The 25138-nt window shown below is 40.7% G+C and overlaps 1 protein-coding gene, 1 long non-coding RNA gene and 1 pseudogene across 3 annotated transcripts; 2 read left to right on the forward strand and 1 right to left on the reverse strand.

Moving 5' to 3' along the window:
* Positions 1-24: 24 nt before the first annotated feature.
* BROX (BRO1 domain and CAAX motif containing) lies at positions 25-23270 on the forward strand. 2 transcript variants are annotated; one of them, XM_058700537.1, is made up of 13 exons: positions 25-387; positions 2913-3029; positions 6742-6848; positions 7202-7298; positions 9828-9923; positions 11020-11092; positions 13013-13118; positions 13824-13913; positions 15863-15948; positions 18109-18190; positions 18499-18649; positions 19732-19891; positions 21139-23270. In XM_058700537.1, the coding sequence occupies exons 2-13, from the start codon at positions 2929-2931 to the stop codon at positions 21223-21225; spliced, it is 1236 nt and encodes a 411-aa protein (XP_058556520.1). In that variant the 5' UTR covers positions 25-387; positions 2913-2928; the 3' UTR covers positions 21226-23270. The 2 variants fall into 2 exon arrangements, with proteins under 2 accessions (XP_058556520.1, XP_058556519.1); XM_058700536.1 differs by lacking the exon at positions 25-387 and adding an exon at positions 793-868.
* LOC131496712 (U6 spliceosomal RNA) lies at positions 8667-8767 on the forward strand (annotated as a pseudogene).
* LOC131495524 (uncharacterized) lies at positions 13324-19733 on the reverse strand. Its single transcript, XR_009253998.1, has 2 exons — positions 19137-19733; positions 13324-13480 (listed from the first exon to the last, which is right to left on the reverse strand). It is a non-coding gene; the product is annotated as an uncharacterized LOC131495524 (long non-coding RNA).
* Positions 23271-25138: the final 1868 nt, after the last annotated feature.

The raw sequence follows: 25138 nt of genomic DNA on the forward strand, positions 1-25138 counted from the left end.
CCGCGTTAGGTTGAGGCCGCCCCGCTCCCCCGAGGGCCGGCATCGCTATTGCGGCCTTCTTCCTCGGGTTTCGAGGCCCGGCCGCCTCCTCTCTTCCTCTCGGGAGAAGAGAACTGCAACTCATGAGGAAAGAGTGGGGAAGAGCAGCTAGGACGGAGCTGAGGAACGGAGAGTTCTGAGGGGGCCGCGACACGCGGCGCCTCCGCCCCTAAGCGGCGAGCACTGCCGCCTCGGTAGCTGTCATGGCGGCCCGGGCCACGTGACTCCGGCTCTGCGCAGGCCTGGTTCGGCAGCCTCAGCTCCCCGCCTCCCTCTGTCTCGTTTTCGGACTCGGACATTGCCTTTCTTCCATCAGGAGGACTGCTGCACAGACTCCCGACGAATCCAGTAAGTTTGTCATGAGAATGGGCGTTTCCCAGAAATACCCCTACCCCTGGCGTTAACCTGGAGTCCCAAGCGATAGGGTCACCTCCCCGCCCTTTACACGCGTTTTGCAGTCTCCATAGACTCCCGGATAGGGATCTAAAAAAGTCTTCTACTGCCTTGAAACAACTGAAAGGGAGAAAATGAATGTTGGCTCTGCGAATCAATCGTATTCGTATTCGACAGTATCGCCGAATCCCTTTGCCCGCGTCTCCACTGGCAACCGAGGACCTTACACACTAAATGGGCTCTTGTTCCGCTGTGGTCCGCCCGCCTGTCCCGGGTGGAGAGCATCGGCTTTCCACAAAAATGCCTGTTCCGATGAGGGACTCCGAGGGTTGGCGCCTGCGCAAGGTCGCCGCAAGCCTCTACGGGACGGGCTGGGGAGGAAGAGGCTGGGTGGTAAACAGGAAGTGGGCGCTCCGAGCTCGCGGGCGGTGCTCAGGTAGGTTCCTCTGGGGGCCCGGGCCTCGCGAGTGGGGGTCCCCTTCCAGTGACCCAAGGCGGTGGCGGTGGCAGCGGCAGCGTCTAACCGGCCGTTTTGCTGGTGGCTCTGAGAGTACCCTTGCACCTGCGGGTGGGCGTGTCCCTGTGCTATCCACCCTCCGAGTTCCTGAAAACAGGAATGGCAGGTCTCCAAAGGGGCAACATGGGGCCGGGCCGAGAATACAGTACTTACCCTCTTCGTTCCTGAAGTAAAGATACACAGAACTACAGACATTTTCATCCAGGCAGTGGAAGGCCGCCTGAAAAGAGTATTACAACAATTTGCTGCCACAAAATCAAGTGTATTGTGTGCCTTTGCCTCCAGAAAGCTTGATTTACATGCACGTACATGCTGTATTCATTTACTTGTAAAGTTGGTATATGGGGCTATTGTTTAGAGGGTTTTATATACATTTTTAAAGGAGCTCGTTAAATGTTTTGAGCAAGGGAACGTGCTCAGTTTTTCATTGAGCATACAATGCACTGAATATCTGGTTTTGTCGTGAATAGGTAAATATTTTAAGGGAGGTGCTCAAGGAGGTATTTCATAATACTGTTCAGCCCACGGAAATTTTTCCCTAGTAAGAAAAGTCAACCAACAACATTGTATAGTGTCTTGCAGTTAATTACACCTTATCAGAATTTCTTGTCTGTTGGTTCCGGTAATCTAATCGCCACATTTAAGTGTTCAGTTAGGCCTTCTGTATTTGCATTATCTACCCAAGGACTTTTAGGCCACTGACGTACTGTTTTTTGTTTGTTCTTGTTTTTTTTGTTTTTGTTTTTGTTTTTTTACCAAAAAGGAGTGAAACTTAATTTTTTTTAATGTTTTATTTTATTTTTGAGAGAGAGCAAGACAGAGCATGAGCGGGGGAGGTGCAGAGAGTGAGAGGGAGACACAGAATCTGAAGCAGGCTCCAGGTTCTGAGCCATCAGCACAGAGCCTGATGCAGGGCTCCAACCCATGAACAACGAGTTTATTCCCTAAGCTGATGTCAGATGCTTAACCGGCTGAGCCACCCAGGTGCCCTGGAACCTCATTTTTTTAAGTTGGCATTTTACTTAGGTAGTTTTTCAAATATTTTGGGTTTTATAGAATGGAAGTTATTGATAGAGTATTGTGGGTTTTCTTTTTTAATGAAAATACAGATGCTTATTAGCTATTTCACGGAAAGGGTATTTATCATAGAGACATGTGCTGTAACTAATTAATTGGCATAAGCAGTACTGTGTTGGAAATAGTTCATTTAAAACCTATTTACTTTAAGTAACCTTAGCAGTCTAAATAAAAATAAAGGTCATTATTTATACCTGTTTTGTAAATTACGGTCTCGTCCTGTGACCTCCTTACTTGCAGCTATCCAACCACATTCCAGTATTTTGCTATTCAAAAGGGTGGTCTGGGGACCAGTAGCATTGGCATCTCAGGTCCTACCCTAGACTGTTGAATTAGAATCAACATTTTAACAAGACCCACCTTCTCCCCATGCTAAGGTGACTTTTATAAAGCACATTAAAATTTAAACATTACTGCTCCAGTATATTTAACATTGGCCGTTATCTGTGGACAAATTTCCAAGTGCTAAGTTTTTACAGGCCTGATCTAAACATAGACTACAATAAATAGGGGGCGCCTGGGTGGCTCAGTTGATTGAGTGTCCCACTCTCGATTTTGGCTCAGGATCCCAGGGTCGGGGGATCGAGCCCCGCATTGGGCTCCATGCTAAGCCCGAAGCCTGCTTAAGAGTCTCTCCCACTACCCCCACTTGCATGCAGTCTCTCTCTCTAAAATATAGAGTACAATAAATAGACATTACAACAAGATTCACTCATGTCAATAAAGCATTTTATTTATATATGCGTATGCTTCATATATATATATATATATATACACTTTAAAAATATATATGTATGTTTTTAGTAAACCTTTAATTATTTTTATACTGTTTACGTTATTAAATGTTTTATGTTTAATTTTTATATACTTCCTTTTTTGTTTATAGGAAACATCTGGAGAAAATGACACATTGGTTTCATAGGAACCCATTAAAAGCCACAGCTCCTGTTGCTTTTAACTACTATGGTGTAGCTGCTGGCCCTCCAGCTTCAAAAATATGCAGGTTAGTTTTAGTTAATCTCAATGACTACTGATTGAGCCACTTTTGGATACAAGGTACTTTTTTAGGTTCTGTATTGAACGGGCAATACAGAAATATGTAATACATTGTCCCTGTCTGTAGACAACTTCTAAACTTATAAACGATGTGTGAAGACTTAAATCACAGATTATTTAAACTTTGGCAGTCATCTAAGCTGCGGTCCGTAATTTTAGATCAGTGAATCCCAGAGAGGCTAAACCAATCACAATGAAGGAGTTAAGCTACATGTTACAGAAGTACAAGAGACTCCACAAAGTTGATGTTAATATATATAGATGTTAATTAGCCAGTAGTAGATTAATTAGCTATCTGGTTAATTAGCCAGATAGTAGATTCATGGAGTTCTGATCAGGGAGAGATCCTGATGACCTAGAATGGGCTTTGGGGTGTTCCTATAGGAGAAAGGGCTTGAGTTGGGGTTTAAATAAATCATATGCCAGTTCATGGGTTGGCAAACTGTCCTGTAGGTTTGTCCCACTGCCTGTTTTATAAATAAAGTTTTATTGGAACAGAGCCATGTCCCCTCGCCCCATTTATTTACATATTATTCTGGCTGCATTTGGCTGCTTTCCTCTACAACAGCAGAGTGGTAATATCAGCAGAGACTTTATGACCCACAAAACATTATAGAAAAGGTTTGCTGATACTTGATTTAGATTGTGAGAAGGGACAAGAGAAAAGCATTTCTGTCAGGAACACTTTTATTCTAGGGATAGTGAGTAGAGCGGTTTGGAACAAAAGAAAGAGATGCGAAAGATACTTCAAAGGAGGAGTAAACTGGCCAGGTATCTGATTTGCTCTGGGAAGTTGAAAAGGATTCTGTCTGTATGAAACACAGAACCTAGACGATCAAGACCTTGATGGCACCAGTAATGGAAAGTTGAGAGTGTTGCTGCTTTTTCTGGAAAGTAATTGGAGCACAAGGTGGGAAAACTGGCTTATTAGTCTAGATCAGAGGTCATCAAACTTTTTCTGTCAAGAGCTAAATAGTAAACATTTTAGGTTTTGTGGGGTCATATATAGCTGCTGTTGCATATTCTTTTTAAAATCTTTTTGTTTTTTATTTTTTTTCTTAAGTAACCTCTCCACCCAAGGTGGGGCTCGAACTCATGACCCCGAGATCAAGAATCGCATACTCTACCAACTGAGCCACCCAGGCTCCCCTGTTGCATATTCTTTGTTGATTTTTGCAAACACAAGTGGTGGGCAGTACAGAAACAAGTTAGAGGCTGTAGTTTGCCAACCCCTGATCCTAGACTCCCAGAGTCTGGTCCCAGCTTACCTGTTTTACCTGTAGCATGAGTCTCTTAACTTCTTTGGGTCTGATTATTCATCTGTAAAATGAACAGCCTAAGTTAGATGTTTATAAGGTACATTTTTCTGAAATTCTATAATTTTAAAGTGAACGTAACTTTACTCAGCTGGGTTGCAAATGATGATTGAGTGCCTGCTTGGAAATAGCTAGCAAACTATTTGAGTCTAGGCCTTAAAAATTCTTTTTTCCCCCCTAGTCTGGGAATTACTCCTGCCTAGCTTCTAGTTAAATAACTCAACAATGACACATTAGTAAGGTAGACCATCCCATCTCTCGTTAGTTGTATATAGTTGTTGGTATATGCTTTCTTGGAATAAGCCTTCATGGAGCTGATACCAAAGAGTAAACATTCCATCTAGACCATTTACGATCAAGTCTGCACTGTCCTCTAAACATCACTGCTACATCATACCTCTTGTAAATCTTAAAATATTTTAAATGTTAGTATTCTTTCACTCAACAGAGAACCTTGAGTACGTGCTTTATCCTAGGCACCTTTTAAGTTCTGGACATACAGTCCCTCGTCTCTCAGTGCTTACAATTTAAGTGTAGTCTTTCATTAGTCATTTATATACAAATGTCTTCGGTCATTGTCCCTTTAATACGATTTCTGAAGCCTCACTAAGCAAGTTACCTTCTGAAATCAGATGTGGAACTGGAACCTGACCAAGCTGCATCTGGTGGATGTAGATCGCCAATCGGATACAAAGTTAAGACCTCAGAGAGAAAAGCAAAAAGCCAAAGACTAAACATTGTTGAAGGTGGGAATAGAAAGGGGACATGTCCGGGGCGCATGGGTGGCTCAGTCGGTTAAGCTTCCTACTCTTGGTTTCAGTTCAGGGTTTTGTGGGTTCGAGCCCCGTGTTGGGCTCTGCGCTGGCTGTGCAGAATCTGCCTGGGATTCTCTCTCCCGCTTTCTCTGCCCCTTCCCCACTTGGGCTGTCTCTTTCAAAATAAATAAGCACTTTAAAAAAAAGGGGGAGGGCGGGGGGACATGTAAAAAAAAAAAAAGTAGAAGGCACTTCTAGAGATAAGAGGAAATCCTGGAATATTTTGTGTTAGTAGAATAAAGGGAGAAGAGATTTCAAGAAGGAAATGGCGTGGAGCTTGAACCCATGAACTGTGAGAGATCATGACCTGAGCCGAAACCAAGAGTTGGGCGCTTAACCTACTGAACCACCCAGGTGCCCCTAGAATGCAATTCAAAAGTAGAGTTTCCTACTTGGGGCGCCTGGGTGGCTTCTGATACCAGCTCAGGTCATGATCTTGCAGTTGTGAGATCAAGCCCTGCATTGGACACCATGCTGAGTGTGAAGCTTGCTTAGGATTCTCTTTCTCCCTCTCTCTGCTCCCCCCACCCCCCCTGCCCAAAGTTAAATAAATAAACTTTTAAAGAAATCGTCCTTTAAAAGAAATAAAAACAGGGTTTCCTACTTAAAGTATATTGAGATCATGTCTAGTTTTGAAACGTAAGGAGATACTAGAATTGCGTAAACATTGTTAAATTTCTATTTTTCAAAACACTTGCATTGTGAACTGGTCTATTTAATTTACTAATTCTTGATTCCTTTCTCCCATCTTAAATGCCTGTGTTTATTTGATGTTTTTAAATTTTTTTTTAACGTTTATTTATTTTTGAGAGAGACAGAGTGAGAGTGGGAAGGGGCAGAGAGGGAGACACAATCTGAAGCAGGCTCCAGGCTCCGAGCTGTCATCACATAGCCTGATAGGGGGCTTGAACTCAAGAACCACAAGATCGTGACCTGAGCTGAAGTCGGATACTTAACCAACTGAGCCACCCAGGCGGTGTTTTTTGATGTTTTTTAATGTTTTATTTATTTTTGACAGAGAGAGAGAGAAAGAGCATGAGCAGGGGAGGGTCAGAGAGAGAGGGAGACACAGAATCCGAAGCAGGCTCCAGGCTCTGAGCCGTCAGCACAGAGCCCGACGCGGGGCTCGAACTCACAGACCGCGAGATCATGACCTGAGCCGAAGTCGGACGATCACCCGACTGAGCCACCCAGGCGCCCCTTTTGATGTTTTTTAAAATATAAAATGTATATTTTTATTACATAATTGTATATATGACTTGCCCCGTGGATTGGACTGAGTTTATTTTAGTACAACTTTTAAAACAATTGTTACCAGAAATTTCACTTACCCCCAGTGTTAGTACTAATTAAATTCATTCCTGTGTACTCTTAGTCATACCTTAGAGGAGGGTGGGTGTGTGTGTGTGTGTGTGTGTGTGTGTGTGTGTGTGGTATTTTAAAGCTTTTACCATTGAAACTTTTAATTCACTTTAACATAGATTCATCATAATTCATGACTTAATTTACTCTTTCTGTCTCTCATAAGTGACTTGAGATCATCCAGAGCACGACTGCTTGAACTCTTCACTGATTTGAGCTGTAATCCAGAAATGATGAAGAACGCAGCAGATTCCTATTTTTCACTTTTACAAGGTTAGTTATTTATAGGAACTTCAAAGTTTTTGAAAAACAACTATGCGGAAGTTCACATTTAATTCTTAGACTTTACAAATCTGAATAGTCTAGTCTTCTAGTCTGTATTCTTTGGTATATTTGAGTTTCAGAAACATGAGAATGTAAGGGCAGTATTGGTCTTTCTAATGTTTTGAAAAGTAAATGTGTACATATTTCATATTATGTTACCTTAGAAGGAGATGTGAGATCTAAAAAGGGAGGGGTGGCAAGGTCTTTTCTACAGGTATCTGGAAAAGTCATTATCTGAAAAAAGTTTCTAAACAGAATACCTGATATTCCTTCTAAAACTAAAAGGCTGTACCTTTTTATAGGTTTCATAAATTCCTTGGATGAATCTACCCAAGAAAGCAAGTTACGATATATTCAAAATTTCAAGTGGACTGATACATTACAAGGACAGGTTCCAAGGTAGGTAGTGCGGACAGTACTAAATGGAAGCCATTTTTGTAACTATTTGGCCAGTGGTTAACCCATTGCCTCTGTATCTGAAGAAATAGAACATAGATCTGATCAGCATTTTCTCCTATCGGGAAGCTGGTTAAAAACGTTTGACCTGAACTCTTAATATACTCAATTGAGTAAAAATCTAAATTATTTCTCCTGGATCAAATCTGTGAGACAATCCATACAAATATTACCCAGAATTCAACAGTCTTAGCTGTATTAATAATATGCAAAGAATGGTTTGGGAATTTGGAATCCGAATCTTTTGCCTACCTTTAAGCAGAGCAGAATTTTGATTTTTATCTAGTTTTCTTTTCTGATGGGTACTTCAGATACCTTTGGTCAATCTCTTTCTTTTTGTCGCGGGTTCTACCCCAGCTCCATACCCTTTTGAGTCATAGTTTTATTTTTTTCCTAATTTTTCTTCACTGTTTCTTCTCTTTTAAAAAATTTCCTCTCAAAACTTTCTCATCACACTCTTGAAACTAATCAGAACAGATCTAGTTATAACAGGAACCAGATCATAATGGTGCTAAATTTTTATTGAACTTTTTTTTTTTTTTTTTTTTTTTTTTAAGCACCATTGTGTTGTTTAAGTGGCCATATTATCTTGATCTCAGTTTGCTGTAGAAAACTGTATAAAGGCAGAAGGGAAGGAAATGGAGATTGCTGAGAGGCCCAGGGCAGCCATGGCAGTGGCAGGAGTGTGGACTCAGGCGCTGTGTCAGGTCTTGTACTGTGTGAATGCCTGCTTCTTCACATCAGATCATGACCTGAGCCAAAATCAAGAGTTGGATGCTTAAGCAACTGAGCCACCCAGGTGCACCTCTCTTATTATTTAAAGGTAAACTAATAAATTAGATATGCCTACTAGATCGCCAGATGTAATTCATTTGAATGTTCTGAATGCTGAAAAGAATAAGGTTTTAAACTATGCATTAAATTTTTTTTCAGTGGGGTAAAACGGTTTTAAGAGTTCATGGAGCGGGGGAGCTGGCTGGCTCATTTGGTAGAGCGTGCAACTCTTGATCTTGGGGTCATGAATTCAAGCCCCACGTTGGGCCTAGAGCTTACTTTAAAAAAAAGAAAATCGGGGCACCTGGGTGGCTCAGTCGGTTAAGCGTCCGACTTCGGCCTGGGTCACGATCTCGCGGTCCGTGAGTTCGAGCCCCGCGTCGGGCTCTGGGCTGATGGCTCAGAGCCTGGAGCCTGCTTCCAATTCTGTCTCCCTCTCTCTCTGCCCCTCCCCCGTTCATGCTCTGTCTCTCTCTGTCTCAAAAATAAATAAACGTTAAAAAAAAAAAATTAAAAGAAAATTATAAATTTTGTTTAGTGCTCACTTCAGCACATATACTGAAATTGGAACAGTACAGAGATCAGCATGGCCCTTGCTCAAGGATGACACACGAATTTGTGAAACATTCCATTAAAAAAAAAAGTGTCAATATTTTGTATGTTATGTTAAACAGGATATCACAAGTTATTTTTGAATGACTAATGTTTTATAACACCCCCCCTTTTTTTTAATCTAAAAAACTTCCCTTTCTCTGTTCCTTTAATGATGGTGGCAACAGTTAAATAGAAAATAACAAAGTGGAATCACAATTCTAGTTTCTTTTTGGCTCATTTTTCTGTATGTTAGTATTATGTGTATAAAATAAGGGTATTACTTCTGTTTTCATCATTTGAGACAGATGAAGAATTTCCAGGGTCTTTTCAGAACAATAGTGATTTAAAAAATTGGCATTACCTTATTTGCTTTAGTAAGCCCTTGTCGTCTTCTTTGTGTCATATTTAGTAGTAGAATCTGAAGGAATATGCTTGTTTTTAAGACCTTTTTCTTTGTGGTGCATGTACTGATAGGCTTGGCATTCAGTGTCTTTACCAGTTTCACTTCTGTTTGGCTTTTTGACCTGCTCTTTGATTTCTTTTTACAAAGCATGTGCTCCATCATGCTAGGTGGCTCACTGCTCTCAGAAAAATGTTGATCCTTCTTGTGCCTTTAATAGCATCATCCCCTCACCTGGGATGTCCTTCTGCTTCCCTTCCCACCATCTTTCAAGGCACAATTCAGAGACTGTCTATACCGTGAAACCTTCTTGAATCATTCTAGCCTGAAGCAGTGTCTCCTCTGAATTCCATTTTTTTAAAAATGTGGTATAAGAACCACCCCCTCCAGAGTCAACTGGTTACTTACTGAAAGTGTAGATTCTGGGCCCCTCTCAGACTTTCTGATTCTCTGGAGTTAAGTCCCCCAAATTTATATTTTTAAAACTACTCTGTGTACAGTAACCTTTGAGAACCTACTATTCACATGTTTACTATCATGAAGTACATAGTGGGCTATTGTTTTTAGTCATTAATCATAAGGACTGTTTTCTTCATTTTTCCAATTAGCATATAGTTTTTATAATTTTGAGTTCAACGTACAATAGGCTTCATATAGAGATGTGTCAGTAATTGACAAGTTAATGAACATGTTTATAATTCTAGTGCCCAGCAGGATGCTGTTTTTGAATTAATATCCATGGGATTTAATGTAGCTTTATGGTATACCAAATATGCTTCAAGACTGGCTGGAAAAGAAAAGTAAGTCTAAAGGGGAGGGTTATATGCATATGTGTTATTTTTTCAAGTATATGGAGTTTCATTATTAAAAAGTCTAAGCTACTGATAAAAAGTACCACTTCTGTTCACTGCAAGGTTGCCTCATAATGTTAGTGTTTTAAGTGTCAGAATTATGGAGCCCAGTGTTGGAAAGAAAAATTAATCTTGTCAGAGGTCTTATCTAAATGAAACCCTATACCAAGAAAAGGAAAAAATTGAATATTGGACTGCATAAAAGTACCATAAATAAAGTTAAAAACAAATGACAGATGGTCAAAAAAATCGTAATGCATGTGACAAATTGTTTTTGTAACGGAAAATAAAGAGGAAAGGAAAGGATCAACAAATCAATTGAAAATAAGTGAAGACATGAACAGGCAGCTCCCAGAAAAAGAAATACAAAGATAAGTATGTGAAAAATGTTTTGAAGGATTAAAGAATTGTGACATGAAGTAAGATGCAGTTTTTATAATAGAAGTGGATGTCAGCAATATGAAACTGGCAACTATGAGCTGTGGTACATGTGAACATGTGTATAATATGCAGCTATTTCAAAATAAAGTTGAATTGTCAGGGCGCGTGGTTGGCTTAGTCAGTAGAGCACGTGACTTTTGATCTCAGGGCTGTGCATTAGAATCCCATGTTGGGTGTAGACATTACTTAAAAATAAAATCTTAAGAAATAAAGTTGAATTGTACGTGCTGTCGTAAAATTATGTCTAAAGTAATTTAGATGATTAAAATGAGCAGAATAGTGAATATTGTGTGTGTGCGTTTTTTTAAGTGTGTGCATGCACCAAGTGTAGAATATTTTGAACTTGTTTAATGCACAGAACATTATCTGGAAGGAAAAACTAGACCTATAGATAGAGTCTTTCTTTTTTTTAATTTGTAGTATCTTCTCTGGATATTTTTCACGTGCATTTGTTCCTTTTTTAATTGTCAAATCAGATTTTTTAAAAGGGAGACTAGTGGTGAAAAACAAATGACTAATTTGGTTTTATGATAATTCACTAGTTGTTGGTTTTAATACAAGAAACAGGATTCATCCTCTAACTGACGTAATCACTGTCTTTAAGCATAACCGAAGATGAAGCAAAAGAAGTCCATCGAAGCCTAAAAATTGCAGCGGGGATTTTTAAACATTTAAAGGTAAAGTAATATGACAGTAAAATGTATTCCTCATGCTTTAATTCTTGATTAAATTTTCTTCCTTTGGGGGCTGGAGGAAAGAATTATTTCACTATGTAAAAAGAATCTACTGTATGTCCTGTTTTTCTTACGTTAAGTACTTTGTTGATGAGTGCAGCCAGTTACAGAATCTCACATGTCTTCATTTCAGAGAGTCATCAGTGAATTTTGTTTTTTATTTTTATTTTTTAAAGTTTTTGTTTGAGTAATCTCAGTACCCAACGTGGGGCTTGAACTCAGGACCGCAAGATCAAGAGTCACATGCTCAGGGCATCTGGGTGGTTCAGTTGGTGGAGTGTCTGACTCTTGATTTTGGTTCAGGTTGTGATCACCGTGTACTGGGATTGAGCCCTGCGTCGAGCTTTGCATTGGACATGGAGCCTGCATGAGCCGCTTTCTTTCTCTCTGTCTCCCTCGCTTGTGCTCTCTCTTGCTAGAGTCACATGTTCTTTTGACTGAGCTAGTCACACACCCTATCAGTGACTTTTACGATTGGAAAACTCAAGCTGTAATCACCTGTCTCTTTGGAAAAGACAGGAGAAAACAAAGTACACACATGATGGTTCTTACCATCTGGGTGCAGCAGTTGCCGGGATAGTCATGGTCCTGCAAAACTGAACTTCTGAATGTATTCTCTGTATCTCAGTGAAAATGTTCAAGGGCAGTCAGCCTGCACTCATTATATTAAATTGCCTGGAGCTGTGATGGAAATTAGAGAAAAGACTAATGTATTTAGTAACCAGGATTACCCCCACTTCATTCTAATTAAACTGATATTTACTGAACGCCTTCCAGAGGCCAGTGATGGGCTCTCTAATGATAAAATAGGATGCAGGGGGCGCCTGGGTGGCTCAGTTGGTTAAGCACCCAGATGTTGATTTCTCTCTTGGTTGTGAGATTGAGCATTGCGTCTACACAGTGCAGAGCTTGCTTGGGATTCATTCTCTCTCTCTCTCTCTCTCTCTCTCTCTCTCTCTCTCTCTCTCTGCCCCCCTCCCTCCCTCCCTCCCTCTCCCTCTCCCTCCCTCCCTCTCCCTCCCCCCTCCCTCCCCCGTCTCCCTCCCCCCTCCCCCCAGCTCATGCTCTCTCAAAATAAATAAACATTAAAAAAAAATGTCTTGGGGCGCCTGGGTGGCGCAGTCGGTTGAGCGTCCGACTTCAGCCAGGTCACGATCTCGCGGTCCGTGAGTTCAAGCCCCGCGTCAGGCTCTGGGCTGATGGCTCAGAGCCTGGAGCCTGTTTCCGATTCTGTGTCTCCCTCTCTCTCTGCCCCTCCCCCATTCATGCTCTGTCTCTCTCTGTCCCAGAAATAAATAAAAAACGTTGAAAAAAAAAAATTAAAAAAAAAATGTCTTTACAGTAATTAAAAACCTGTGATCCTGAGTTATCTATTAAATTATAGACTTCTTTAGACTCTGCTATTATTAATGAGTGAATAATTCTAGCCATCATGCAAAAGAGAACTTTGGTTACTGTTTCAGTTAAACATTTTCTAAGATGAAAATACGACCTGCATATCTAAGCTATGTATTTTGGCCCAAAGTTTGCAGAAGTTTATGAGAAGCTCTAAGTTTTAGTATACAGGAACTTTTATTCTCTATAAGCTTAATATCGCTCCTCTTTACACAATTTTGCTGTCCGGAATTTTTCTTTTTTTTTTTTTTTCCCCCTTTAAGACTTTTATTTTAAACACTGTGGCGCTTGAACTCATAACCCCGAGATCAGGGATCGCATGCTCTACTGACTGAGCCAGCCAGATACCCCCTGAGTTTCTGATAAATCCCCAAATTGAATGTCTAATAACTTCCATTTTGTTTATCTGTAACAATTGGGTTAAAATAAAACTTGGCTTCTTTATTTTTGTTTCTCTTTCTCTCTCAGGAAAGTCATATCCCAAAGCTCATTACACCTGTAGAGAAGGGGAGGGATTTAGAGGCACGGCTCCTGGAAGCTTATGTTGTCCAGTGTCAGGCAGAAGCTCAAGAAGGTATCCTAAATATTGTAAGATTTTGTTTTTTTGTTTTTTTTTTTTTTTTTTGAAGAAATCTCTACTGGCATCTAATTCTTTTTTTTAATCAGAATTAGCTGAATTTGAGTTTCACATCTTGAGAAATTTCTAGTGAGGAATAATTTCACTGTCACCATTTGCCTTCATGCATGGTTTATAGGAAAAGGCCTTGCAGTTTAATGGATCTTTTAAGAAGGATTTTAATTTCATGCCATTTCTGACAGCAACAGATGAATTATGTAGCTCCTCTTTTCCTGATCTCCCTTGCTCATTTCTTTTTCTCTTCCACTGTTTGCCTTGCCTTTCTTCAGCTTTCAGTGGCAGGAAATAAATGAAGACTCCTGTAAAAGCAACAAAGAAACTTTGTAGGCTTTTTGTTTTTCTTTCAAATTCCAGTGCCCTGGAGGGATTCGTTTTCCTTGGACATGCTACTTTGTAGTAGTAGTTTTTTGTGATCTAGTAATTAGCTAGTGATTTAAAGAAATAGTGTCAGAACCAGCAAGCTTATTAGTGTTTTCTGTTTCTGTTTGCACTTTCTGTAACTTACTTTTCATGTTAAAATTCTTGACAAATTGTGTTAAAATGCCAAATAGATTGTTGGGATGGCTTTTGCCATTACCGTTAACTTAATATGAATGCAAGTGAACTTAATTATGCGTTCACTTTGCTGTGCTTTGGTGACAGTAACAATCGCTCGAGCAATTGAACTGAAACACGCGCCCGGCCTAATTGCTGCACTGGCATATGAGACGGCCAACTTCTATCAAAAAGCTGGTGAGTTTATAATTCTCTTGTTGTATTTTTAGTCTTTAGATGTTCAGATTAAGCTCATGGTTTAATAGGGAATAAGCAAAACAAAAAGATTCTCTAGGTTATTTCTTCATTTGCAAAACTGGAATAATGTCTACATTATTTTATTAATCTTGGTCAAAAGAATGAGAGCTGTTCACGGTTAATATGCTGCATAACTGTTAATGGAGAAGCCAGTGTTACAGTTCTTAACCAGTTATATGTAATAATTACACAGGTGTTTTAGTTTTGAAGTTTTTTGGGGTCTTTATAATAACCTTATGGTTGTCATGAAACCAAACTCCAGAGAATTAATATAACTAACCTATAATTTAACTGTTAGCAGGCTGGGAAGTTAGGACTAGAACTCAGGTCTTCTCAGTAGCCTGTTATTCTTTTCATTCACTTATTCAGGAAACATGCATTTATTTTTGTTTATGGGGTGGTTACTACTCTAGTTGCTAGCTATACAAAGATCAGTGTATAAACAGAGTCACATCTAGGGAAGGAAACAAACCTGTAACCACATTATAATAGCATAAGATAAGATGTGACTACAGCAGTGAAATGAAAACCTCAAGGATCCAGGCATGCTAGAGGAGGCTTTCTATGAGAAGGTGGTGTTTGGGCCTTATTTTGAAATATAAATAGAAGTTTTGAGTTTGCTAGGAAGCTTCAGCATATGGGAAAAGTAGAACATTCTATATAGTATGTACAGAGATAAGAAAGAATTTGGCACATTCTGGGACCTTTAAACAGATGCTCTTAGCTGAGGCACAGGATGAGTGATAGGAGAAAAGGTTAGGAAGGTTTGCACGTGTGAGATCATGAATTGGTTTGTAGCCTTAGAAGTTTGGCTTTTATTTGGTAGATCATGGGGACCTGTGAAAAGGTATAAAGCAAATCTGTTTTGATTGGATTTGAATTTAGAAAAGCTCTATAGGGGCACCTGGGTGACACAGTTGGTTGAGCCTCCAACTTCAGCTCAGGTCATGATCTCACAGTTCCTGAGTTCAAGCCCCACATCAGGCTCACTGCTCTCAGCACAGAGCCCGTATTGGATTCTCTGTCCCCCTGTCTCTGCCCCTCCCCCACTTGTACTCTTTCAAAAATAAACAAAATGTTAAAAAAAAAAAAAAGAGGGGCGCCTGGGTGGCTTGGTCGGTTAAGCGTCCGACTTCGGCTCAGGCCATGATCTCACGGTCCATGAGTTCAAGCCCCGCGTTGGGCTCTGTGCTGACAGCTCAGAGCCTGGAGCCTGTTTCAGATTCTGTGTCTCCCTCTCTCTCTGCTCCTCCCTGTTCATGCTCTGTCTCTCTCTGTCTCAAAAATAAATAAAAACGTTAAAAAAAAAAAGATCCCTATAATTGCAGGATGAGAAATGGGCTTGTGAGGTGAAGGCTGACTCCACTTAGTATTAAGGAAGAAGGGATCGTAGTCTGTGGAGGAAGGGACAGAAGCTTTGACAAAACAGAGAAGTAGGGAGCAGAGGAAAAATGGATGAGAGAGAAGTTGGCAGGATGTGAATGTGCATGTTAGGGAAGGTTCAGCCTGGGGTGATGGACCAGGAAGGAGAGTGTCTGCTGCTGACTGGGGTTACCACACTATGCAGTTTGCTATATTATATAATGAAAGGAAAAAGTGTAACAGTGTAATTTATATTTTTCTTAAAGTTCTATTTTTATCACTATTTTAAGCCTAAGTTGCATTACAACTATCAAAGGAGGTGACAGGGTATTCAAACAGTCTTATTATGTAGTTAAAGTGTAGTTATGGGAAAATCACTTTAAAGCAAAGTTTTTTTTAGAAAATATGTAAATGCTTGAGTTTTAGACTTGAATGGCATTCTGCTTTTAGCATCTGAACACATGAACTAAAAATCTTCTAGTGAATCGGGGTGAAATTATATTTTGCTTTTTAAAATGTAACTTTAGATCATGCTTTATCCAGTTTGGAGCCTGCATACTCTGCTAAATGGAGAAAATATCTTCACTTGAAAATGTGTTTCTACACGGCTTATGTAAGTACTGATAACCTGAAAACCAGTGTAAATTTACTGTCTTTCTAGCCCCGTGCTTGCTAGGTCTGTCATTTTGTAAATTAGCATTGCATAAATAATGGAAAGCTGTCCAATGTTTACTGACAGCCAGTGCAACTCTTGTGAGCTGAGGTGGGTAGAAAGAGACAACAGAGAATTGTAGTACTGGGTTATAGTGATGGAATTACTATTTGATTCAAACCCACTTTTTATTATTATTTATTATTATTTCTTTAATTTTTATTTATTTTTGAGAGAGAGAGAGTGTGAGCAGGGGTGGGGCAGAAAGAGAGGGAGACAGAATCGGAAGCAGGCTCCAGGCTCCGAGCTGTCAGCAGAGCCTAACACGGGGCTCGAACTCACAAACTGCAAGATCATGACCTGAACCAAAGTTGAATGCTTAACCAACTAAGGCAGGCCCCCTAAAACCCACTTCTTTTTAAAGTTTATTTATTTTATTTATATATTTATGTGTGTTTATGTAAATATAAAATTAATATATAAATATATATATTTATGTCTATATTTATAAAGTTTACTTTTTTATCTTGAGAGAGAGAGGGAGAAAATAAGTGGGGGAGGGGCAGAGAGAGAGGGAGAGAGAGAACCCCAAGCAGGCTCCATGTGTCAGCACCAAGCCAAACCATGAGATCATGCCCTGAGCTGAGACCAAGAATTGGACGCTTAACCAACTGAAGCACCCAGGTGCCCCTCAAACCCACTTTTAAGCTGGAACCTTCTGTATACTTAATGAGAATTCTCTCCTTTCATCTTGTACATTGAAGAAGATATTTACTGATCCTGATCTTAAGGCATACCACACGACATATCCTCTCAGTCTGTGAAGAAACCTTAATAAGCACTCTTTCAGAAGTTACTTACCAGTTTCTTCCACCCACCAAACAAACTTACTTGTTTGTTGGTTAGAATATCATGTGAGAGATAATCAAACACCTTTTTCAGACCCGGGTAGATACTTTTATTTCTTCTACCTTGGGATCTGTTTTCCGGCATACAGTGTTGGACCATGTGCAATGCTTGGGTTTGATACAGACATTTAGAGTGAGCATGTTCTTTTTCAGGCTAATAACCTTTCTCTTGAAACCTGTTTAGTTATTATTAACCTTAGAATCCTCCCTCCCTGTCCCTCTGCATTAGCACAGTAATTTCCCTCCTTTATCTGCAGTGCCCAAATCTTAAAAACCAATTTCATTATTGAAAAGTACTTTTGGGGCTCCCAGGTGGCTCAATTGGTTGAGAGTCTGATGTTGGCTCAGGTCATGACCTCGTGGTTCGTGAGTTCTAGCCGCGCCTTGGGCTCGCTGCTGTCATGGAAGAGCCCACTTCAGGTCTCCTGTCCCCCTCTTTCTCTGTCCCTTCCCTGCTTGCGCTCTCACTCAAAAATAAATAAATCTTGGGGCGCCTGGGTGGCTCAGTCGGTTGAGTGTCCGACTTCGGCTCAGGGCATGATCTCGCAGCCCGTGAGTTCGAGCCCCGCGTCAGGCTCTCTGCTGACAGCTCAGAGCCTGGAGCCTGTTTCAAATTCTGTGTCTCCCTCTCTCTCTGACCCTCCCCCGTTCATGCTCTGTCTCTCTCTGTCTCAAAAATAAATAAACGTTAAAAAAAAAAAAATTTTTTTTAAATAAATAAATAAATCTTAAAAAAAAAAAAAAAAAGCACAAACACTAAATTTTGCGGGGCGTCTGGGTGGCTCAGTTGGTTAAGCATCGAGCTCTTGATTTTGGCTCAGGTCATGATCCCAGCCCAGGATCCTTGAATCGAGCCCCGCATTGGGCTCCACGCTGAGCACGGAGCCTGCTTGGGATTGGAATTCTCTTTCTATCCCTCTGCTCCTCTCCCCCACTCACGTTCTCTCTCCAAAATAAAAATATACATATGTTAAAATCCTTTTTCCTCTCACCCCATGGTTAGAAGGTTAGTTTGGTTCAAAGCGTGACATAATCCCACTTGTTTTATACTAGCAGAGATTGGGGGAAGCTTATTCAAGTAAAGAAATGTAAGGGATGGCATTGATATTCAAACAGTGGACGAAGGTCCCCTTCATCTGATGCATTTATAAAACAATGATAGCAGAAGGCATCGTTTGGGGAGAGAATGAATAAGAATTTGTTTCTTTATCAGGCTTACTGTTATCATGGTCAGACTTTGTTGGCTAGTGATAAATGTGGCGAAGCAATCCGGTCTCTCCAAGAAGCAGAAAAATGTAAGTATTGCTGCCAGAATATTAACGCCCTTCTTAAACACAAAAGTTTTATCATGAAAGAAATAGGCAGTTAAAAGAGATTTTGGCTGAGTTCATGAAAGAGGATGGGAACTCAAGTGAGGAACTGGAGAGAGAGAAACAACGTTTCAAAAACCAGAAAACATGTAGAAAACAGCCCCCTTCCCTTACTCTATTACTGGTATCGCTGTCACACTAGGTAAGGAGCAGAAAAGTTGCTATCATCTCTGACTTAAAGCTTCCTTAGTATAAACAATAAGCAGATGATTTTATATCCCTTTCACCTGCAGTTTATGCAAAGGCAGAAGTACTGTGCAAAGAATATGGAGAAACCAAGGGACCTGGGCCAACGGTCAGACCCTCAGGACACTTGTTCTTTCGGAAGCTCGGAAATCTTGTGACAAACACCCTAGAGAAGTGTCAGAGAGAGAATGGGTTCATGTGAGTACAGCTTGGTGTTTTGGCAGTACGAATGCTAGTGTGTGTATCTACAGTCACAGCGTTTAAATAGCAATACTGTTGTCACAGGCTCCCAGTTAGTCTCTGCCCCACTTTGTGTCACATTGCACTCAACTTGAATTTTCTCTTTAAATTGGTGGTAAATTTTCTCTTTAAATTGGTCCCTCCTGTTGGACCTCACTTCATCCTGCTTCTGATACATATAAAAGCAGATGTTACGGGGCGCCTGGGTGGCGCAGTCGGTTAAGCGTCCGACTTCAGCCAGGTCACAATCTCGCGGTCCGTGAGTTCGAGCCCCGCGTCAGGCTCTGGGCTGATGGCTCAGAGCCTGGAGCCTGTTTCCGATTCTGTGTCTCCCTCTCTCTCTGCCCCTCCCCCGTTCATGCTCTGTCTCTCTCTGTCCCAAAAATAAATAAAAAATGTTGAAAAAAAAAAAAAAAGATGTTACAATTTTAATGTAGACACTTACAGTGTCTCAGTTTTCTCTTCTTCATTTCCCTGGTGTTTCTTCCCTGCGAGTTATATGGAGCTTCTCTGCTGCTCTCACGTGGGCATCCCGCCCTGCTCACAGCCACCTGTAAAGCAGGGAAATGGGTTTTCTGTCCATCCTGCCTAGTCCTGTCAAGCAGTTTTCCACTGTGAGGTCAGCATTGTTCAAACTGCAGACGACCATCTATGTAGATGGGTAGAATCTGTCTTGTCCCTGTTTTTTCTCTTTACAGTCTGCCCCTTAACATGCCGCACCTGGTCATACCGAGCCCTTTTACTTCGTCAAATATGCCTAGTATAACTTGCCTCACCCGTTTTGGAAAGCATTCCTGAACCGCCCTCTTCCCCCGACAGCATGTTCTCACGGCATGCGATGTCCATCAGAGCTTCTGTTACGTTGCATTGTAGGGGACAGGTTTCCTGACTGTCTCATCTACTCATGCACGCCGCATGAGGCAGGAGAATCTTCTCTGTCCTATCATTAAATGGTCTCTTTCTCGCACAGGGCCTTGAACACAATAGCCGCTCAAGTAGTTAATGAATGAATGAATTGCTGTTTAAATTGCTTTTTGCAGTTACTTTCAAAAAATTCCAACAGAAGCCCCACAGCTGGAACTCAAAGCAAATTACGGTCTCGTAGAGCCTGTACCTTTTGAATTCCCTCCGACAAGTGCACAATGGACACCGGAAACGCTGGCCTCGTTTGATCTCACCAAAAGACCCAAGGATGACAGTGTACGAGACTGGCTTTTTTCTGTTTGTTCACAGAGGTTTAAAAAGAGAATTCAGAGTTAGCATTTTGTTATTTTTCTCTACTTAAGTAGATCTAGATATATACACATATGTATCTTTGTCTAAATGTTAAGTTAGCTAACTGCAGTGTTGGTGTGATGTGTGTTGTTGAATTGTGTCAGAGATTCCATCTCTAGGCCTTAATTATCTTCTGATTTCTTACATAATTGAGGCTGTTTTCAACACATTATCTTGCCTTTTTACAACTTATCAGAGCCTCCTTTAGAAACAGTGTGGGAGAAGAAGTCTAAGGATGGATGGTTTATCCATGTTTATATTGCTATAGCAATATACTGTTTTTGATTTAGCTGCTGCAGGTTATTTGAAGATTTGACCTTATTTCAACGTTCCATGAAATCATCCAGGGGTAAAATAAGGCTGCTTTTATTCATTTATATCTAAGTACATGTTGGTGTACTAAATCAAAGATGAGATTAAGTGGGAAATTTATGGTCTGACTGCCCGAAGAGGAGGGGTCTGTGAAAAATAGGGAATGGGAATTAATTTGCAGCCATAGCTCCTTCCTTGACATTGGGTTTTTATATAATTTCCTACCCATTCTGAAACCATTAGTACTTAAAATGACTGTCTTTTTATCCTGGTCAGCCTCTAAAATAATGCGATAAGAAGTAGCCTGTTACTGTCCTGAGATATTTTCACACTTACGAGTTCCACATGCATAGACTCATCACTCAGTTTCTCCGTCCTCAGAAAGAGTGCAAGCACCATTAGCTTGATGTTTGCCTGCCTAGGTTTTCATCTTCACTGAAGCGTTGCTTTCTGATTACTTCTTAAATTGAATTGATATGTAGCATTTGGAAAAGCTTTGTTAATTTCAGCGTTGGGTAATTTAATACAACATCTTTAAAAAGCCTAAGGTGGGGGCGCCTGGGTGGCTCAGTCAGTCAAGCGTCTGACCATGTCTCGGGTCAGGATCTCACGGTTCGTGAGTTCGAGCCCCGTGTCGGACTCTGTACTGCTGGCTCAGAGCCTGGAGCCTGCCTTGGATTCTGTGTCTCCCCCTCCCCTGCTCACGCTCTGTCTCTGTCTGTCTCTCTCAAAAATAAAATAAACATAAAAAAAATTAAAAGTAAAGATAAATAAAAAGTCTAAGGTGGAAAAGATCTAGTGTTTGTTTTCCAAATCTTAGTTTATTATGTACTTAAAACTGCATTTCTTTTTCCCCCTAGACCAAACCCAAAGCAGAAGAAGCAGTGAAGCCTGTCAGAGAACCAGATACCAGACCTCAGAAGGACACGGGATGTTCCATCTCCTAAAATACACTGATAAAATGTGCACTACGAATTTCTCTATAGTAGATAAGATAAACCCTGGGACTTCAGTCCGTATTTCTTAAAAGGTTTTCTCTGAAGCCCATAGAATGATTTAGTACATTCGGAGGGAATCTGCCTTCAGTTTATTTGTTCTTGATTTTTAATAGAGTAGAGATGTTTCATGCTTTGTTTCCAAACCCTTTTTAATCAGGACAACATGTAAAAGATTTTACTGTGCCCCTGAAGGGCGTATTTGGGGGTTGGGGTTTTTTTTCTTCAAAGTCTGGGTTGTAGTAAGTTTCAGGTTAATATAGGCCAGAATCACGTGGCATCAGGTATGTTTTTCTGTCTTCACACATAAAAAGTTTTATTTTCCTTCCTCTTACCTGATACCAGAAGAATGACAGGAGTTGGTTTTTAACAGTTTTCTTCCTCTTACCATTATTTTGTCACACAGACTTGTTGTGTTCTCTTCAAATCCCTTCCATTTGTAAGAAGCTATAATTTGTTCCAAAAAATCAGTGTTTATAGGTATTTTGAGACCATTTAAGAACTTCTGTTCTGGTAGCCCTGCACTTTATTTCAGCTTCAATAAACCTACAGTGATTTTTACAAGTACTTTTTCTAATGGGTTTTTTACTTCGAGGACAGAACTTTGTGACAGCTCTTCATGTTCCCATGTGAGAGAACACAATGAAACGTTTTTGCAGAAGTCAGGTATTTCACGATGTAAAGAAAAAACATCAAACCTAAGCGAGATAGGTTGTCCTGAATTACACTGCTAACTCTACTTTTTGGTCACAGAAGTTACGGTAAGATGCCTTCGTTACTGAGTTCAGTGTGCGTTATTTCTATATGGTCTTCTAATTTACACATCCTATCAGAATCGTATTGCTTTAGGCCAAAGGCCATAGCAAAAACAAGAGCAAACATATAGTATGAACTTAAAATCAGCTTGTAATATTTGAAACAGTTTAGCGTGTACACAAACTTGGGAAATAGTGGATGCATGCTGCTTTAACAAAAGTCACACGTCTGTAGTATTATCTTTTTTGATTATTCTTCTGGGGCGTTAGCTAATTTTCCTCTTACAAATGACAGATTGGTTCACTTAATAGAAATAGTGTATATTGAGAGCTTACTACGTGCCCGGCACTCTGCTCAACACTTATGTAGGTAAACCATTGACTCCACGTGGTAGCCCTGTGACAGATAAGTGAAATCTGCATAAGGTGTTGAAATAGGAATAAACATTTCATGGTGAAGAATAAAGAGATTATTCCTGTCTGAATCAGTATTGTGTGCAAAGAATTACTTAAGTTGTAGTTTTCACTCTTGAAAACTACAAAGAATCAGTGAGAGTTTTTTTTAATATACGGAAATGCTAATAACTACCGTATACCATTTAATATTTGAAACTGCAGTTTCTAGAATAAGTGGAGTAATAACTGGACTTTTAACTTTATTTTGCTGTCTACAGAAACATACTTTAATGAAATTTCACTGTATATTACGTGACACTACAAAATCGCTCGTCTGGTTGCTGTTTGCCATTTATGGACAAAACTTTAAACTTGTGCCAGCTTGTTATTCTCGGCCTCGTAGGACCGATTTATCTTGGGTACTAGTACTCATTAACCTAGTTGCTAAATTTTCACATTGACACTTGGGGGTTATACTACCATATATGGAATGAAAACATGTCATATGTTCAGCGCTTTTGTAAAACGCAGGAAATACTGGTATTACTTTAAATCAATAATCGGCAACTTCGACATGAGCAAGTAAGAAATATTGTGTTGACTGAGCAAAAGTGACGCTTTGTGACTAACATACCCCATTATATATCTTCTTTGAAGTGGCGTTGGAAATTTGGGAAGTTGACATGTCAAGCAGCTGCATGAAGGTTGTAGAGGGTGTAACTTTGTGTTAAGTGTTGCGTATACTTTCGTCCTTCGTTTAAACTGGATAATGACCGCCAACAAAAGTGTTGTTTGTATAATGCGTTACCTTTTTATTTATGAAAATAAAAGTAATTTTACTTATAATTTCATTGGGATTTTGTTTTTCGATAAACATTTTTACTTATTAAACCAGTTACCATTAATACAATGCAAAAACCCTAATTCTTCACAGTAAAGTTTTAAAATGACACACATTTGTATTGTTTTATGCTACATGAGTTCATTAAATATTCAACGCTCCTCAATCTGTTTGGCTTTTATTTCTGTTTCTTGGTACTTAGCGCCACTGAATGGCAAAGTAGGATCGGAGTTGGCCTGTGTCTCCCTTCCTCAGCACAGTCCAGCACCATGCAGTTGTGGACTGTGGTAGACTCGGCTGGAGAGCCCGTTGTGGCTGTGCTGTGCTCTGTAGAAAGCTGTCCTTTGGAAAGTTGAGGTGGGTTTCCAGTACTGTATAAATGTACTGAGAAATACAACCCCATTCAGAAATGGTGCCTCGTTTTCCAGGGTGTGCTTTACAAAATCACACATTTCCTACCTCTTTTAACATGTGCGTGAAAATAAACTTGGCAATGTCACGTGGGTTACCGTAATTTTGTGTTGACGGACTTGTGATACTTGAGTAATTTGCTCAGCATTTACATTTTTATTTTAAAAAACAGTTTAGTAGCAAACTAAAGGGACTAAAACAAGGGGAGCCTACTCTGAATTGTAGAACGAAAACCCACTTATACAATATAAGGCCAGCGATACTGCGTCAATGCAGTTCAGTGTATCCAATGCCTTTGCTGTGCTTGAGGTGGGTGTAAGTTCATAGTGTCAATCAGACACCCCCCCGCCACCCGCCCCGGAGAAAATGTTCACCAGTGGCTTGAGTTTTATTCCCTAGAGCTTCATAGTAGTTTGCCTCAAGCTACTGGTCTCAGGCTTCTAGGGCCAGCTGGGCAGGGCCTAAGGTGGCCGGAGCTCCCAGGCTGGTCACCTGGGAATTTCAGAGAATTCCCACCATCCATCACCTGCCACGATGTAGAAAAAGTTGAGAAATGCCCTGATGGCAGGGGCACGTCAGTGATGTTCCTCTTTTTTTCTTCTTAATGTTTATTTATTTAGAGCAAGAGAGCGCAAGCAGGGAAGGGGCAGAGAGGGAGGAAGAGAGAGAATCCCAAGCAGGCTCCACACTCAGGCTCAGGGCAGAGCAGAGCCAAACGCGGGGCTCGATCTCACGACTCTGAGATTATGACCTGAGCTGCAATCAAGAGTGCGGCGCTTAACCAACTGAGCCACCCAGGTGCCCCAGTGATGTCACTCTTGTCCACAGTGACTGGGTGCATGCATGCGGTTTAATACTGAAAATAAAGATCTAATAATCCTGCCAGGTAATGTTCTGACAGCACTTCCCCTGGGGAGCAGAGGTCTGCGAATGCGTGCGTTCATTTATTCATATTTCACATCTCTCCTCAGTCCACATAATTCCTCACTCAACCCTGCCCGCTCCCTGGCCAGTTTCCTCAGGTGAACCAGCGTGGAGAAGTTGGTAGAGAAGACTGCTGCCTGCAGGGGGGGGCTTTGGATGCTCCATCCCTGCTTGACCTTCAGAGCACCTCGTGGGGGAGGGGAAGGCGGAAGCTGGGAGCACCCACAGTGGCCCAGTTAGCTGGGTGTGTGTGTGTGTGTGTGTGTGTGTGTGTGTGTGTGTGTGATTCCCGGTGCTGCTGCTTTGCTGCCTTTTAATCTGGTTCATTTGAAAACCTGTTTTCATAAACGAAAACTGAAAGAAATGTAGGAAATTTTAGGTGCGATATCTTTCTGAAGCTCAATGCCAAGATGTAGAACTCGTGTGTGATTTTGCTGGTACGGATTCCAATGCCGTGTGTCAGTGAAGGAGTTGATGAAAATGAAATGAATAATGTGCAAATGTAGTGAGAAAAATGTGAAACAAAAGGCAGCCATTT

This window comes from Neofelis nebulosa, chromosome 15, assembly GCF_028018385.1.
Source record: "Neofelis nebulosa isolate mNeoNeb1 chromosome 15, mNeoNeb1.pri, whole genome shotgun sequence".
NCBI classification, from domain to species: domain Eukaryota; kingdom Metazoa; phylum Chordata; class Mammalia; order Carnivora; family Felidae; genus Neofelis; species Neofelis nebulosa.

Excerpts from the sequence above, each read along its gene's own strand:
- BROX (XM_058700537.1), top strand. The coding sequence starts at position 2,929 with ATGACACATTGGTTTCATAGGAACCCATTAAAAGCCACAGCTCCTGTT. Across the intron at positions 6,849-7,201 it reads CTATTTTTCACTTTTACAAG|GTTTCATAAATTCCTTGGAT; the intron begins GTTAGTTATTTA and ends ACCTTTTTATAG. Across the intron at positions 15,949-18,108 it reads TGTGTTTCTACACGGCTTAT|GCTTACTGTTATCATGGTCA; the intron begins GTAAGTACTGAT and ends TTTCTTTATCAG.